This window comes from Pteropus alecto, unplaced genomic scaffold (genome assembly GCF_000325575.1).
Source record: "Pteropus alecto unplaced genomic scaffold, ASM32557v1 scaffold111, whole genome shotgun sequence".
NCBI lineage: Eukaryota > Metazoa > Chordata > Mammalia > Chiroptera > Pteropodidae > Pteropus > Pteropus alecto.
Genome location: NW_006431915.1, coordinates 1,186,111 through 1,200,411, shown reverse-complemented (window position 1 = coordinate 1,200,411; position 14,301 = coordinate 1,186,111). Strand labels below are relative to the sequence as shown.

General features: G+C 41.0%; 1 protein-coding gene across 9 annotated transcripts in view; it reads left to right on the top strand.

Moving 5' to 3' along the window:
- ABCA1 (ATP binding cassette subfamily A member 1) overlaps positions 1-14,301 on the top strand; it is a 120,635-nt gene that overhangs the window by 16,704 nt on the left and 89,630 nt on the right. For all 9 annotated transcript variants that reach the window (XM_025041317.1, XM_025041311.1, XM_025041323.1 and 6 more), the window contains 2 exons: positions 3,351-3,515; positions 13,231-13,324. In XM_025041317.1, coding sequence (XP_024897085.1) covers positions 3,450-3,515; positions 13,231-13,324 — 160 coding nt within the window. In that variant the 5' untranslated portion in view covers positions 3,351-3,449. The remainder of the gene's footprint in view (positions 1-3,350; positions 3,516-13,230; positions 13,325-14,301) is intronic.

Genomic DNA, 14,301 nt, shown 5'->3' with positions numbered 1-14,301 from the left:
ACCACCCTTATATTCTGAAGCCCTATTTCTCATGTCCATCTCTTAATTAATTAAGCAAACAGTCCCTGAATATTTACTACATGCCAGGTGCCATTTTTCATACTAGGGAAAACAGCGATGAAGGAATAGGAATGGTCCCTGCCCAGCCTCAAAACGTGGGAGCAGTGCTGCCAGGGAGAACAGACTGCCCTGGGCGCACTTGGGAGGGGCTCCTAACCGAGGTGTCAGTGCAGGGGAGGGGATCAGGAAAGGGGTCCTGAGCAAGTGACAGCTAAGTGGAGAGCTAAGGTTAAGGAAGAGTTAGCCAGGCCTGTAGTGTTTCGGCGACTGGGGAACACACCAGGAAGTCCCAGTGACAGGAGACAGTGTGGTCCTTTCAGAGCCTGTAAGTAGTTTTCTGGGGCATCAGGCAGTGGGGAGTGGTGGGAGAGGAGGCTGGAGCGAGTCATCAGGGACTCCAGGGGAACTACAGTGAGGATTAGACTTCATCCTCAGGGTGGTGGGGAGCCGGCAAAGGGTTTTAAGTGGGGGCAGTGGCATCTTTAGCTGTCTGATTTAGTCAAAGAACTTTGATTGCTCTGTGATAAATGGGTGGAAGGGGCAAAGACTGGAGGCAGGGAGACCAGTGAAGTGGTTGTCATGGGGTGAGAATGGCCTCTCCAAGGACAACGACTGTGAAGTAGGACCCTTTCCAGCCAGTAACTGGAAATGTGCAGGAGGGCAAAAGCGAGTGCTACTCGCGTTGAAACATTGAGAAATCTAGTTCGTAGTACGGTCTTCCTTTCGTTTTTGGTTCGTTTGTTTACTTCCTTGGAAAACTGATGTAGAAATGTTCCTTTGGCTTCAGTTACCTGTGAGCAGAGGGGTTTGGGCTTTGCCAAACCCTTTTCTTTGGACAGAATTGCTCTTCCCAGTGATCACTGTGCTCTAAAGTGGGAGCAGGAAATTATGTAGGTGGCCAGGGCCATGCCAATGTGGGTGTGGGAAATGAGGCAAGAAACCTGCCTATTGGCACCCAGCAAAGCCAGAGCAGCACAGCACCTTCTGCTGCTGCTCTGGGCTACTTGATAACCTCTCTGAGTATCTTCTGCAGGGTCCCTAGGGTCAGAACCCATATCTGGAGACCCAGAAGCTCTCATTTTAGGAAAATACTCTCCGGAAAAACTCCTCCTGGCCTTTCTCTTCTCATGAATCTTCTACAGAGGTGCGTCTTCCCTTCCTCTGAGATTCACCACACAGGTTTAGAGGAGACAATTCTGTGCTCTGGTTTGGCCTGGGGACTCCAACACTAGGCTATTCATATTTTGTCCTTTCTAGTTTGCCCTTCTTATTTTTCCAGACTCCTACGGTGCATTCGCTAGAAATAATGGAATAGAAAATGATGTTTGGACAGCATGTAACCATTTCTGTACTGACAAAACAGAGAAAGATAAATTAGAAAGGAACTAATTTCTTTGGTACTTTTAACGTGCCAGGTACTGTGTTGAGAAATTACTTACATTATCTCATTTAATCTTTAGAACATTATGCAAGGTAGGTATTGTCATCCCCATTTTATAATGAGGAAGTAGATGCTCAGGGAGCATAAAGGCTTGGCTAGGTTTTCATTGGTGGGAAGCCGAGGTTAATTCATGTCTGGGCTCTTTCTACTAGGGTAATTTTCCTTTTTAAATTTCAAACTTGTGTTCTAAACTTCCCATTGTTACCTTGGGAATCTGAAAGGATTCACGGTAGCTTCTAAACCAGCTGAGTGATTCCTGGAGAGCAGCTTTTGGATGAGAAAAATCTAGGTAATTATTTTTTTCGCTCTTTCTGGAATACAAGTTCAGGTTTACAGGCACAATGGCATTCTGACTGTCGAGGCCAGTTATCTTTAAATAACAAATTGCAAACTGACACAGTACTGGTTTAACTCTTCCTCTTTTTTAGAGTGAGAACCTTTGGGGATCTGATTTGTTGGATAGTCAATGAATTAATGTGAATACTTAACGAAGAGGTCATTACTTCTAAGATACTGCAAGTTCCCTCCACTCTCTTCTCTAGAAGTTTTTAATCCAAGTCTTCGTGAGGTGGGGGACAAAAGGGCAACATCTTACTGGAGGTTGACCTTTGCATTGAGCTCTGATTTGGACTCACAGATTTTTAGTCTAATACTTGGTTTTGTATCCACTACGTTCTTAGCTCTTTGTTGCTGTCTGTTCCTCAGGCCTGATATTCCACTCCCACTTCTATTCCACTAGAAGCCACGGCGGTTAAACTGAGCCATTTTAGAAGTAAAGCTGGTTTCTAGTTTTTGTTGAGGGTTCATGACTACAGAGTGCCAGCAAGGCGTGGCTTTAACCTGCGTATCCCTCCCTTCCTCTTCCACTTTTCATTTTTCTGCCCCTTCTCCAACTTTAACTTTATATGACTACTTGAGAATATTCCAGCATTAAATAAATATAGTTGTTGAGTGGGCAATTGGGATGCACAGATATGTTGTATTCTCTGTTTACAAGAACCTCCCCTTCTTCTAAGATGGTGAAACAGTCCTCCAAGGAGGCACCCGTGACACCTGACAAGGAGTAGCCAGGCCCTGTGTGCAGGTGCAGATGGAGCAAGGCCAGAGTGTGCAGATGTCTGGACAGTGGGAGCTTGTCAGTTTCACAGGCGATGCTCTCTGCCTGCCTTAGCTGACTTGTTTCTCCACGGGATGTTATTTTCTTCCCACAGACACACAGCACTGGGATTGTCCTCGTCACCTGGGAGCCAGGTGTTGATAGCATTTCCTTGGTTTTCATTCACAGTCATCTGAGACACTCTGGCTTTCTCGATTCAGGAACTGCTTTATCAGTGATGCCATTAATCATTTAAACGACTCAACTTTGTGGCCAGATGAAAATGTAGTTTGCGGAGAATTTCAGAGAATAGCATGAATTACTCCAGGTTTGAGGCAAAACTTAGAAATGTTGCTGACATTTTATGTGAGGGGAGGCATTTTCTTAAGAGAAAGGAGACGGGTCTCTGGGATTCCAGTATGCCATATCCACCCTAAGTGTTTTGACCACCTAAGATTGCTCACTTAAATCTGTTCATACGTGTATGTTTCACTCCCAAATGATCACACCAATGGAGCTAAAATGATTAGAGTTATAATGACTAGCTCCGGGCTGCTGTCAAAAACCCTCCAGAATCCCCTGTTTACAGGAGAATCCTGAGGCCGGAAGTCTGGGATTCAGGACCTGTTGAGAAGCAGTCCTGACGCAGACCTGGGTGTTGAGGTCTCAGGTGAGGGGGCTGGAGCAACAGCCCTCACTGGCGTATGGCTTTGCAGTGCTAACTGACAGTGCTCTCCCTGCTTTATCTTTCAGTTAATGACCAGCCACAGAGTCCCTGCTTTTGAGCTCTGGCCGCTGCCTCCACGGGCTCCCAGCCACACTCAGGTTGCTGTGGGTGCCAGCTGAGGTGACATGGCTTGTTGGCCTCAGTTGAGGTTATTGCTGTGGAAGAATCTCACTTTCAGAAGAAGACAAACAGTAAGCTTGAGTTTCTCTGGGGGGTGCTCCCATGCTTTTCTTCATGGCTTTGAGTTGGGGATTGGAGGTGGGAGGAAAGGGAGTCTACTTGGTTTTCTCAAAGCGATTGAATGAATGTGGCCACCGTAGTCCTGGTGGACACAGGACTTAGTGGTCCTGATATGGCTCAATCACTTATCGTAGATTTACAACTGGGTAGAAATGTTAGCGTTGGTTGTACCTACTTTGTAACTTGGTTATAAAGTAGGCATTCAGAAAATCCAGATACATTTATTCAAATTTGTTTAGATGACCACTGAAATGAAAACACAATGTTTAAAATTCTCACGGAGAACTCCTATAAAATCCATCAGGAACACACACATTCAGATTCTAGTTTGAGAAACTCTGCTTTTGTTTAGCCTTTCATGTTACAAATGGGACCAGAATCCCAAGGTCAATAATGAGAGAGTAGGAACTAGAATCTGTTTATCTATGTATCCTACCAGTCTTAGTAATAATAATAATAGAAAAATACAAAACCTAATATTATATAAGAAAAGCAAACACTTAGAATGAGCTTCCATGTGCTAGGTGCTAAATAGTGTGCTATTAACTGGTTTAATCTTTTTACGACCCCACGAAACACTGTTATTTCCTTGTTATAGCTGGGGAACTTGAAGCACAGAGAGAGGTTAAGTAATTTGTCTGAGGTCCACAGAAGCACATGTGGGGTTTAAATCCAGATCATCTCACTTCAGAGTTGGTACTTTAAACAACTACGTCAAATTGCTTTTCAGTGGTATCATTTTTTTTTTTTTCTATCAGTCTCAAGATTTTGAAGTTTCTGATTTCTTCTTCATCTTCCCCCCTGCCTTCCATAGCTCCTCCTAGGTTCTAGTGTTCCCAAGTCCTACGTGTTCATTTCTCATCTTCATTTCTTAGCTACTGTGTGATCTAGATCTCCTGCCTTTTCTCATCCTAGTGGTAGCAGCCCACATGATGGGAAACTGTCTCTGCTGTGGTGTGTCTATTAGCCAGTGAGTAGTGGAAAGAACTGTATCATCTTAGCAATGAAAGGAGGTCTCATGGGTAGTGCAGTCCAAGCCTCTCATTTTACAGATAAGAATACCGAGGCACAAAGCAGGGAAGGGATTTCCCCAAAGTCAAAGGATCAGGAGCACAGGGTCCTGGTAAAGGACGTGGGGTTGGGCCATCTGGACTGGGCCAGTCTCGCTGGGCTTGAGCTTGTTGCTTATTGCCTAATATAGCTTATGGGTTTAAAAAGAGTTAAGATTCGAGAGATAGGCAGGCTTAGTCAAAGGCAATTTGTGGTCTTGTGGCAGAGTTTTCTGTTGGAGGAGGAAGTAAGGACACAGCATCCTGACCCAAAAGGGCTTTTCTAGAAGACATATTATTGCCTGCTAGCTTGTCCTTGTTACCTCCCTTCCTGATTTCTAAAGGAAATGTATTTACTGAACCAGAAAAGTGGCTTATTTCAGGTCGGAGATGCTTAGATGGTCAAAGCTGGAACAATCTGGCCTGTGCCCTGGATAGTTGTTAGGGAATGGGGCTAGGGTCTAGAGCAGGTCGGTCATGGAACTAGTACCAGAACCAAATTCCTGGTAGCCCTACAGACACAGGCCCTTTACAGCAGGCATTGCTTTATCTGTGCTGAAGGCTTAATGTCCCTCGATCTTAGGTTCTGACTGGTAGCTACTTCCCCATCCACCTGGCTTGGATTTCCAGATTATGTTACTTAACAGTGAGACTTGTTAAGGGTTTTGGTGCTGCTTTGTGAGCTCACATAGTCAGAACCAGTCCTGTCCATCAGGCAGGGAAGAACTGAGCAGCTCCATGGTAGTTCTTGCCCATAGTGTATAGGGAATCAGTGCTCATTTCCCTTCTGAGATCCTGGAGTGTACCCACGTGGCCCCAGAGCCTGGCATCTGGGATTTGCTTAATAAGTATTTGCTGAGTGAATAGTAACTGTGTTAAATGGGGCATTAGTTTGTAGGTTTAAGGATGCTCCCCTGCTCTAGGGGCCCGGTGTGCCGCTGCCGGTGAACAGAAAGTTGAGACCTGAACAGTATACCCCAGAGCTATCCTGTTAAAAGGGGCTTTTTACCCTTGCATTCTGTGTCCTTGGAGATGAATCTTGGGGACCTCTCTCTGATACCCTCATTGTGCATTCTCATGGGGACCATCAGCCGGGGTTAGCTTTCTGCTGTTCTTGTTGGGCAAAGAATACATTGAAATTGAGTTGCGAAAGTTGGGTGCAAAGCTCAGTTTGGGTCCAAAGTAACGGTTAACTTGTGTGGGTGGCAGTCATTCAGTGCAAACAGGGCTTGGGACAAGAAGTGGGAGGGGCCTCAGAGTTTTCAGGATCCTCATTTGGTTTAGGCAGAGCCAGAGGCCAAGGTCCCCATGGAACAGATAGGACAGAGTGCGGCCATATAGCCTCCTTTTTTTTCTTTTTTTGCCTTCGCTATTAAATATTTTATCAAATACGATCCAACTACCATGTAGCTGAGAAAATAGATAATTTTAATTTTTGCATGAATTAGAATATCAGTATTTGGGCATTGTTTAATAACAAATATGCTGGCAAATTAATAAAAATTAAAACTGTTTAAAGCCGTTAGAGAATTTTACAGAGTAAATGGAAACTCCTGTATCTGCTTCCCACTTGCAGATTCACCTGACACATTTCTTCTCCATCCTTAGTCCAGGCTTGGCAGTGATGGTTCAGATCCAGATAATAATTATAATTATTATCGAATTCTAAATCAATTCTAATTCCAGCTTGGCCACTATATGCCGTTGGGTTTAGGGAAAATCATTTCTCCTAGGTTTTAGTTTCCCCTTCTAAGGAACGAAGAGCATTAGAATAAATAGCCGTTTTTTTGTTTCATTTTCGTAAATATTTATTGACCATCTACTACATGTGGGACAGTGAGCAGACATGACCCCTGCCCATATAGAGCATACAGTTTAGTGAGGGAAGTGAAACACACTATCACGTAAGTAAAAATATTATAACAAACCGTGATAAGTGTTATGAAAAAAAAAACAAAAAACAAAACCCAAACTGTGATACTGTGTTAGATACTACCAGGCTGTGGAGAGCGACTTAGCTTAGGATGGAAGGTCATGACGTTTAAGCTGAGAGCCCCGAAGTTCCAGCAGCGTTAGCCAGGGGAACGTCGAAAGCCCAGAGATCAGGGGTGCTGTATTCCAGGCAGAGATACAGAAGGAGTGAAGGCCGTGGGGGCCTAACACATGTTCCTGAATCAAGGAACAGAAAAGCCAGTGGCCCTGGTGGAGCAAATGAAGACGGGGTGGGAGTGAGTTGAGAATCAGCAGGGCCACATCTTGCAGGGCTTTGTGGCTGAGGAAGGGCAGATGAATTTTATTTTATGTGCAAAAGGAGTTCCTGTGATCGATGGGCCATGATCTCAGGGGTCAGATTGTGTGCGGTCCTTGGCACTGAGAGGACTCGAATGACGATAGCCCAAGGAGACAATTGTAGCCATTACTATGTATGGACCATTTTATGTTCTCTTTCCTTTAACATTATTGGGCGTATATGTTCCTATCTGTCCAAATAGCCTTTGTATTTATAATAATGATTCTTAATGTGTAGGCTGTGTTTTATAGTTTTGAGTGTGCTTTTATATCCATGATCTTGATTTTCACAGCAATTCTGAGAGGTATTCATTACAGTTCCTGTTTCATTGGTGAGGAAGGTATTGTAGGTTAATAAGGTGGTCAGAGAGAGGGCTGGATCTTTTGGCCCCAAATCTATCCTCAGATGATTCCATTAACATTCCTGGGAGCCTTATAGCAATCGATCAACACAATTTTTTTTTGTAAGTTCATAGTCTGTTGCCAACATTTAGATTGTTTCCAGTGTTTGCTATTATAAATATATTACTATAAAGATTTTATACCTCTAGCTTTTTCATCTATTTGTTATTATTCCTTTAAGCCAAAATCTTAGGAGTAGGATGAGGTCAAAGGGAAATGGCCCTTGAAGTCTATGATCAGATGTCTTTCCAAAGGACCAAACCAATTTAAAAAGCCATCATCAATGCGTGAGGCTAGATAATTAGTTCTGGGAAGGCAGGACTGGTTTTAAAAATTGTTTTTCCCTCTAGCAGTTCCCTGGCTTGATCTTGAAGATTTCACTTTAATTTGTGCAGACCTGATTGAGGTATATGGTATCAGAGATGGGTCTAAAATTAATTTTTCTTTGCATTCATATCATGTCATCCCAGCAACTTTTATTAAACAGTGATTTCTAGTGATTTTTGGGACATTTATCAAAATCTTATCTGTGTAGGGAGCTATTTTGGGGTTATTCATTTGGTCACTTGATAAATATTTTTTATTTGGATGCCCATAGTGTGCTATTACTTTGAACATCTGCGATCTGGGGGAATTCGCTGTCCTGCACTTCCCTTTTTGCCACTCAGAATACTCTTTGATAGTTTCATCTATTTCTTTTTCTCATTGAATCTTATTACCTTATCAAGTTCCAAACAGTATCCTTCCCTGATTTTCATGTCTCAAGGACATTTTGTAATGTCTGGAGACATTTCTTGGTTGTCACTATCCTGGGCAGGGGTGATTGGTGCTGCTGGTATCTGGTGGCTAAAGGCCATGGATGCTGTAAATATCCTACGGTTTGTAGGAGTGTCACCTACAATAGTTATCTGGGCCAAATGTCAGCAGTGCTGCCATTGAGACACCTGCTCTAGGTTTGCTCGCTCAGATTATCCCCATGTTACAACTGAAGAATAATGAGAAGAAAGGTGCAAAGCAATGCTTTGGTGCTCCCCAGAGCAACTCAGTGTAGCAATTCAGTTAAATATCAGAAATATTATTTTAATACCTAACACTCAAAGAAGATTTCTGACTTTTGTGAGAAACACCTTTTGAAAATCATGTTTCTCTCCATCTTTCTCACCTCCTAGGGGAGAGATGTGATGGTGGGTGGGTAGATACTAAAGCAAGATTTCGAAGAGTTTTCTGTAGGAGTTTATAGCACTAAAGCATCAGTTTTGTTTCCAAGCTATTTATGAGGGACCATGTGCAGGAAAAGTGTTAAATTTATGGATGGGGGAGAAATCTGATTTTGATGATGAGTGGAACTTAGGTTTCTAGAGGGAGGCTATTAGGAAAAGAGATACCTATAACATCCCCCTGAGTTTAGAAGGTGAATTTTGTGTTCAATGACAGAAATAATTTTAGAGGTACAGAGTAAAATGGCATGGATTAGATTTTGTCTCTCATGAGTTCTCTGGTTGGGGTGGTGTGAGCTTTGGAGACCATCTCTTCATTCATTCATACATGTGAGTGATTCAGCTCAGCAAGGGCTCTGAAGATCAAGAATCTAGATACTTTGGTAAGAAAGCAGAAGGCATAAGGAGATTGTGGTGCATAGTGACTAAAAGTAGGCACCCTTGAGTTGGACTGGCTTTGAATCCTGGCTCTGCCATTTATCAACCTTATAGCCTTGGGCAATTTATTAACTCTTTGAACCTCAGTTTTCTCATCTGATAAATGAGTGTCATTATAGTACTAATGGTGTCGTTTGGAGATTAAATGAGTTAAATATATGTAAAGCACCTAGAACATTGGTACATAGTAAGGCCCACTTAAGTGTTGATAATTATTATGGTTAGTCTTTTTTTTTTTTTTACTTCTCCCTGAACAGCTTTACAGCCACTGGCTTCAGAAGCTGAAAATGATTCGTAAGATTTTCTTTGTGCCCTTTACTATCAGAACCATGGGGAAGACCCATTCATTTTATTCAATCAACTGACATATTTTGAACAACCTAGATGTGCAGGCTATAGAGATGTCCAGGAACATAAGGCTTGATTTATTGGGTCAGATCAGTGCTCAGGAGGGCTAGTGAGTGATAGATTCCTCTTAAGTGGCCATCTTAAAAGGTATATGTCCCAAACATGGCTCTGTGAGAGGCAACATGATGGATGCAAAAGCACACATTGAGGGTCAGTAGATCTGGGTTCCAGTACTCATGAGCTCTCTTACCAGGCTTTGGCTCATACATAACCTATTGAAACCTTAGTTTCTTCACTTCTAAAATAGTGATGATGCGACCTAACTTACAGAGTTATTGTGAAAATTAAATATTAGAGATGCAGTGTCTAATGACATCACTTATATGGGAGATATAAACCTAAAAGCAACTAACAAACATGACCAACAGAGACTCATGGACATGGACAATAGATTAGTGGTTACCGGAGGGTAGCGGGGAGGGTAGATAGGATAAAAGGGGTCAAATATGTGGTGACAGAAAGAAAACCTAATTAATGGGTGGTGAACATACAATGCAAAATATATATGACTTACTGTTGAATTGTACACTTGAAACTTACTGGATTTTGTTAACCAATGTCACTATAAAAAAAAAAAGATGTGATGTATAAAAATCTCTGATACACAGTAGGGGCTCAGGATGGTCCGTCACTATAATAAATCTATAGGCCATGAGTTTATTTTACATGTATGGAACCTGTTGTTGTTTTTTGACCATGACATCCAGTAAAGTTATTTCCCACCTGGGCCACTTGCTGTGTCAAAAAGAATTTCATGTGGCCTCTGGGATTGGACAGAAGTGATTTCTAATCTTGACCCTGCTGCTGACTAGCTCTTCTTTGATCTTCAGCCTTGCCACATATAAAATGGAGACGGTAATGGTTCCTATGTCACAGATTCATTCTAAGGATTCAATGAAATAATGCATATATATTGTACTTCTACATATTGGACTTTAAATAAATGGTAGCTACTATTTATCTTATGTTCATTATTCTCTTTTGAATTCATTCACAATTATGCCATTTTTAACAAGTTTATTCTTGTCTGTTAATATTTGTGATTTTATTTAGCTGTAAGCTTAGAATGGATAAAATTTTGTGTTCTGCTTTTTTCATTTAATATTATATGGTTAATAGTGTCTGCGTTTCACAAACATTATTGTAATGACTGCACACTATATTGTTGGGTAGATGTACCATAATTTAGTCATTTCTCTCTTGCCCTGTAATTAAGTTGTTTCTAGTATTTTTGAATTATAGTGTTTCATTGGATGAACAATTTCATGTATATAACTTCTTGCTATTTTAAATTTAGTTCCGTAGGATATATTCCCAGGAATATTACTGGATCAAAGGAGATAAACATGTCTTTGAATACATATGGCCAAATTGCTTTCCCAAAGGGCTCAACTGATTTTGTATGTCCATCTTCATTATTTTATAAACTTCAGTTCATTCTCTTACTCAACAAACATTTTTTAAGCCCTCATCATGAACACTTAGTGAGAAGAAAGCGACACTAGAGGAGAAGCTCCCAAATAAATAGGACCCTTGCTCTGCCAAGTGCTAATAGAGGCACAGAGTACTTGGGGAACTCCAAGGAGGGACTTCCAACTCCGCTGGTAGAAGAGGCCCAATGTCATTTGAAAGCCTGGAGATTTCAGTGTGTGTTGCCTCTTTGGGATCATTTATAGAAATACTTAGCAAGACCAGCCCCATCTTTGGTCTTGGAGACCCCATTGACAGCATTCCTCCTTCTAAAGAGGGACCCATTTATCTTTTTTTTTTTCTTCCTGGTGTGCTTTTTATAGCAAACTATTCTTCATAGTTATCTGGTAACAGTGGTTTTTTTTGTTCCATTTATGAAAAATTCAGGAAACACAGGAAAGTATTTAAAAAATCACCCATTTTCTTATCACCCCAGGACATCCACTGTCATCATCCTTATATTTCCTTACCAAAAGAAGATTAAAAAAAAAGAGGTTATTGTGGAACCATATCAAAGGTCTTTAGAAATTAAAAACAGGTTGTTTAAAATACCAAAAAATTCAGTAAAAAATAATAAACAGAAACCCTTTAAACAATCTGAAGCACCAGCAATAGTAGAAAAAGTTAAATTATGATCCATTCACAATGTAGAATATTAAGTGTCCATTAGAATCCATACTTTAAGAGAATATTTTATATTATGGAAAAAACTTCCAGTATGATGTTAAATGAAAAAGCAAAATACAAAGTTATATAAGCTGTATAATTTCAAATTTTGTAGAGAGAAATATTTATGTGTGCATTGAAAAAAAGACAAATTAACAGAATCATTGTTATCTCAATTTACTAGAGACTCCCTCTGGGAAGTAAAATTAAGGGTGATTTATATTTATTTTTTCTACTTTTCTGTATATTTTTAATTTCAAATTTTCTATAATAAAAATGTATGGACTTGAAGATCAAGAAAAAAATTTTGATGAAAGAGGAGGGATTTCATATCAGTATTCTCTTGGCTTTCTGGCTTAGAAGCCACGGTGGTAGTTACTCTTAACCACAAGGCCCCATGACTTTTCTGGGCTCTTTGGTGTTCATCTTAATTAGAACTTTAGAGTATAAAAATGAAAAGAAGAAAGAGGTGAGAAATCAGGCAGTGTAACTACTCACGGTCCCCGATTTATGATGGTTCAACTTACATTTTTTTGATTTACAGTGATGCGAAAGTGGTATCCATTCAGTAGAAACATTACTTTGACTTTCGAATTTTGATATTTTCCCAGGATAGTGATAGGGGAAGGATACTCTTGTGATGCTGGGCAGCAGCAGTGAGCTGCAGCTCTCATTCAGGCACGTAATCATGAGTGTAAACAGCAGATACTCTGCAGTGTAGTCATTGTATGAGACGTGTTTAAGGCAGGTTACTAAACTATGATGTTCGGTAGGTGAGCATTTTCAGCTTAGAGTATTTTCAACTTATGATGGATTTATTGGGACATAATTCCATCATAAATCAATGAGTATCTGTAGATGTTGGAACACCACTGGTTCAGTTAAATTATGTAATGATTTCCATCCTATCCCTGTGCTTATTTATCCCTTGGCAACTCAATGAGATGGGCTTTTCCTTTAGAGAAACCTCATTGCTTTAATCAGTGGATCATGCTTACTTGTAAGTTTAATGACCTTCCTACACATCAGAGAAGATGGTGACCAGACCTTGATGGATGGGGAAGACCTTTGCGCTCTTCCCAGCTCTTTCCCGTCGTGGGTACATGGAGGTCGATATAGAACTGTGTGTGAATTTCCATTGTTCTGAGCCCTCTTCTCAGCCTTGTGGGGCACACCTCTGTGTTTGCATTTAGAGGAGTAGAAGTGGTGCGTATTTAGCACAGCAGCTTGCTCTGGCCTTTCCCTTTCAACAGTGGTCATTACGTACCTGAAACTGTGCTAAAGCTGGGGATGCAAAGGTGACTGGGACCCAGTTTTTGCCTTCAGAGTGCTTATATTGCAGTGAGGAAGCCAGTGATAGAAACAGATGATTTCAGGGGCTCAGTTACTGTGGGAGCACAGGAGAAGGGCTTCTAGTTTAGCCTGAGATTTTAGGAAGGGAAATGATGCCTGGTTTAGTCTTGAAGAGTGAGCAGAAGTGAGCCAGAGGAAGCAGGATGGGAAACATCTTCTCTTTCTTAAGGAAAACACAGAGGTATGGAATAGTATGTTACAAGGTGAGAACTGCAAATAGTTCAGTGTCATGACAGCTTAAAGAGTGATGGGAGAGATTGAAGAAGTTCATCAATTGTTTAATTAATTTTTCTGTGGATTTCTCAAAGCCCAGTAGCATTAGGCATTCATATTATTATTTAAATTCACAGTGCTCTGTCTTATTTCCCACTCAGTGTCAGCTTTTGCTGGAAGTGGCCTGGCCTCTCTTTATCTTCCTGATCCTGATCTCTGTTCGGCTGAGCTACCCTCCCTATGAGCAACATGAATGTGAGTATCTGAGCATTCTTATTGAGACTCACCACTAGCAAGTGAAATTCAGGCAATGGCTGTGGGCTAAATTTGATGCTATCTTTAGGAAACACTGTAAATGGTTTGGAACAGAAAAGCTAGGCTTCTGATTTTTTGATAAGGCGTGAACTCAGGAAACTATTTTCAGTTCTCGTGAATGGTGATAATAGTAATTATAATAATAGCCAACATCTGTTTCATACATTCTAAATCATGAAAGTAAAATAATCTTACTGATAGTTCAGAAAGTAGTGATTAAAAAAGGCCCCTGAGGCAGCGCCTTGGCATCACTGTCATCTGGCCCCTGCCAGTCTTTTTCATGCGCCTTATGTCTTTATTACACAGTTGCCAATCATGGAACACATAATTTTAAGCAGTATTCTCAGTTTGACTAATGATGCTCATAACAACCTTGTATAATAGACTATATTATTGTTATCATTTGCTCGATAAGTAAATTGGGGCTCAGAGAAGTACAGGGATTTGCCTAAGTTCACACATCTAATAAGTGACAGAGATAAAATAAAGCTCAGGTTATCTGATTCCCAATCCTGTGTTTTGGTGATGGCCTTTATAGTGAGTGTAGAAAATACAGTGGTGGCCAAGCTCTAGATGTCAGGTTACTTGGGTTTGACTCCCAGCTCCAACATATACTAGGTTTATTACCTTGGACAAGTGATTTAGCTTCTTGGTACCTGAGTTTCCTCATCTCTATAAAAGGAGAATAATAATACCTACATTGTATGATTGTCATGGGCGTTAACCCACAAATAGGTCTTTCTCTCCTGGCTGAACTCGCTGGATGGACTGACACTGTAGAAGTGTTCCAGTCTAAATGATCAGCACTTATGTAGGTTTAGCTAGAACCTCTGTTCCATTGTTCCTGTAACTTTTCCTTCCATTAACCAGCTCCACCCACACCCTGTCTACTCTGTAGGCTTGGAGGATGCTGTTCA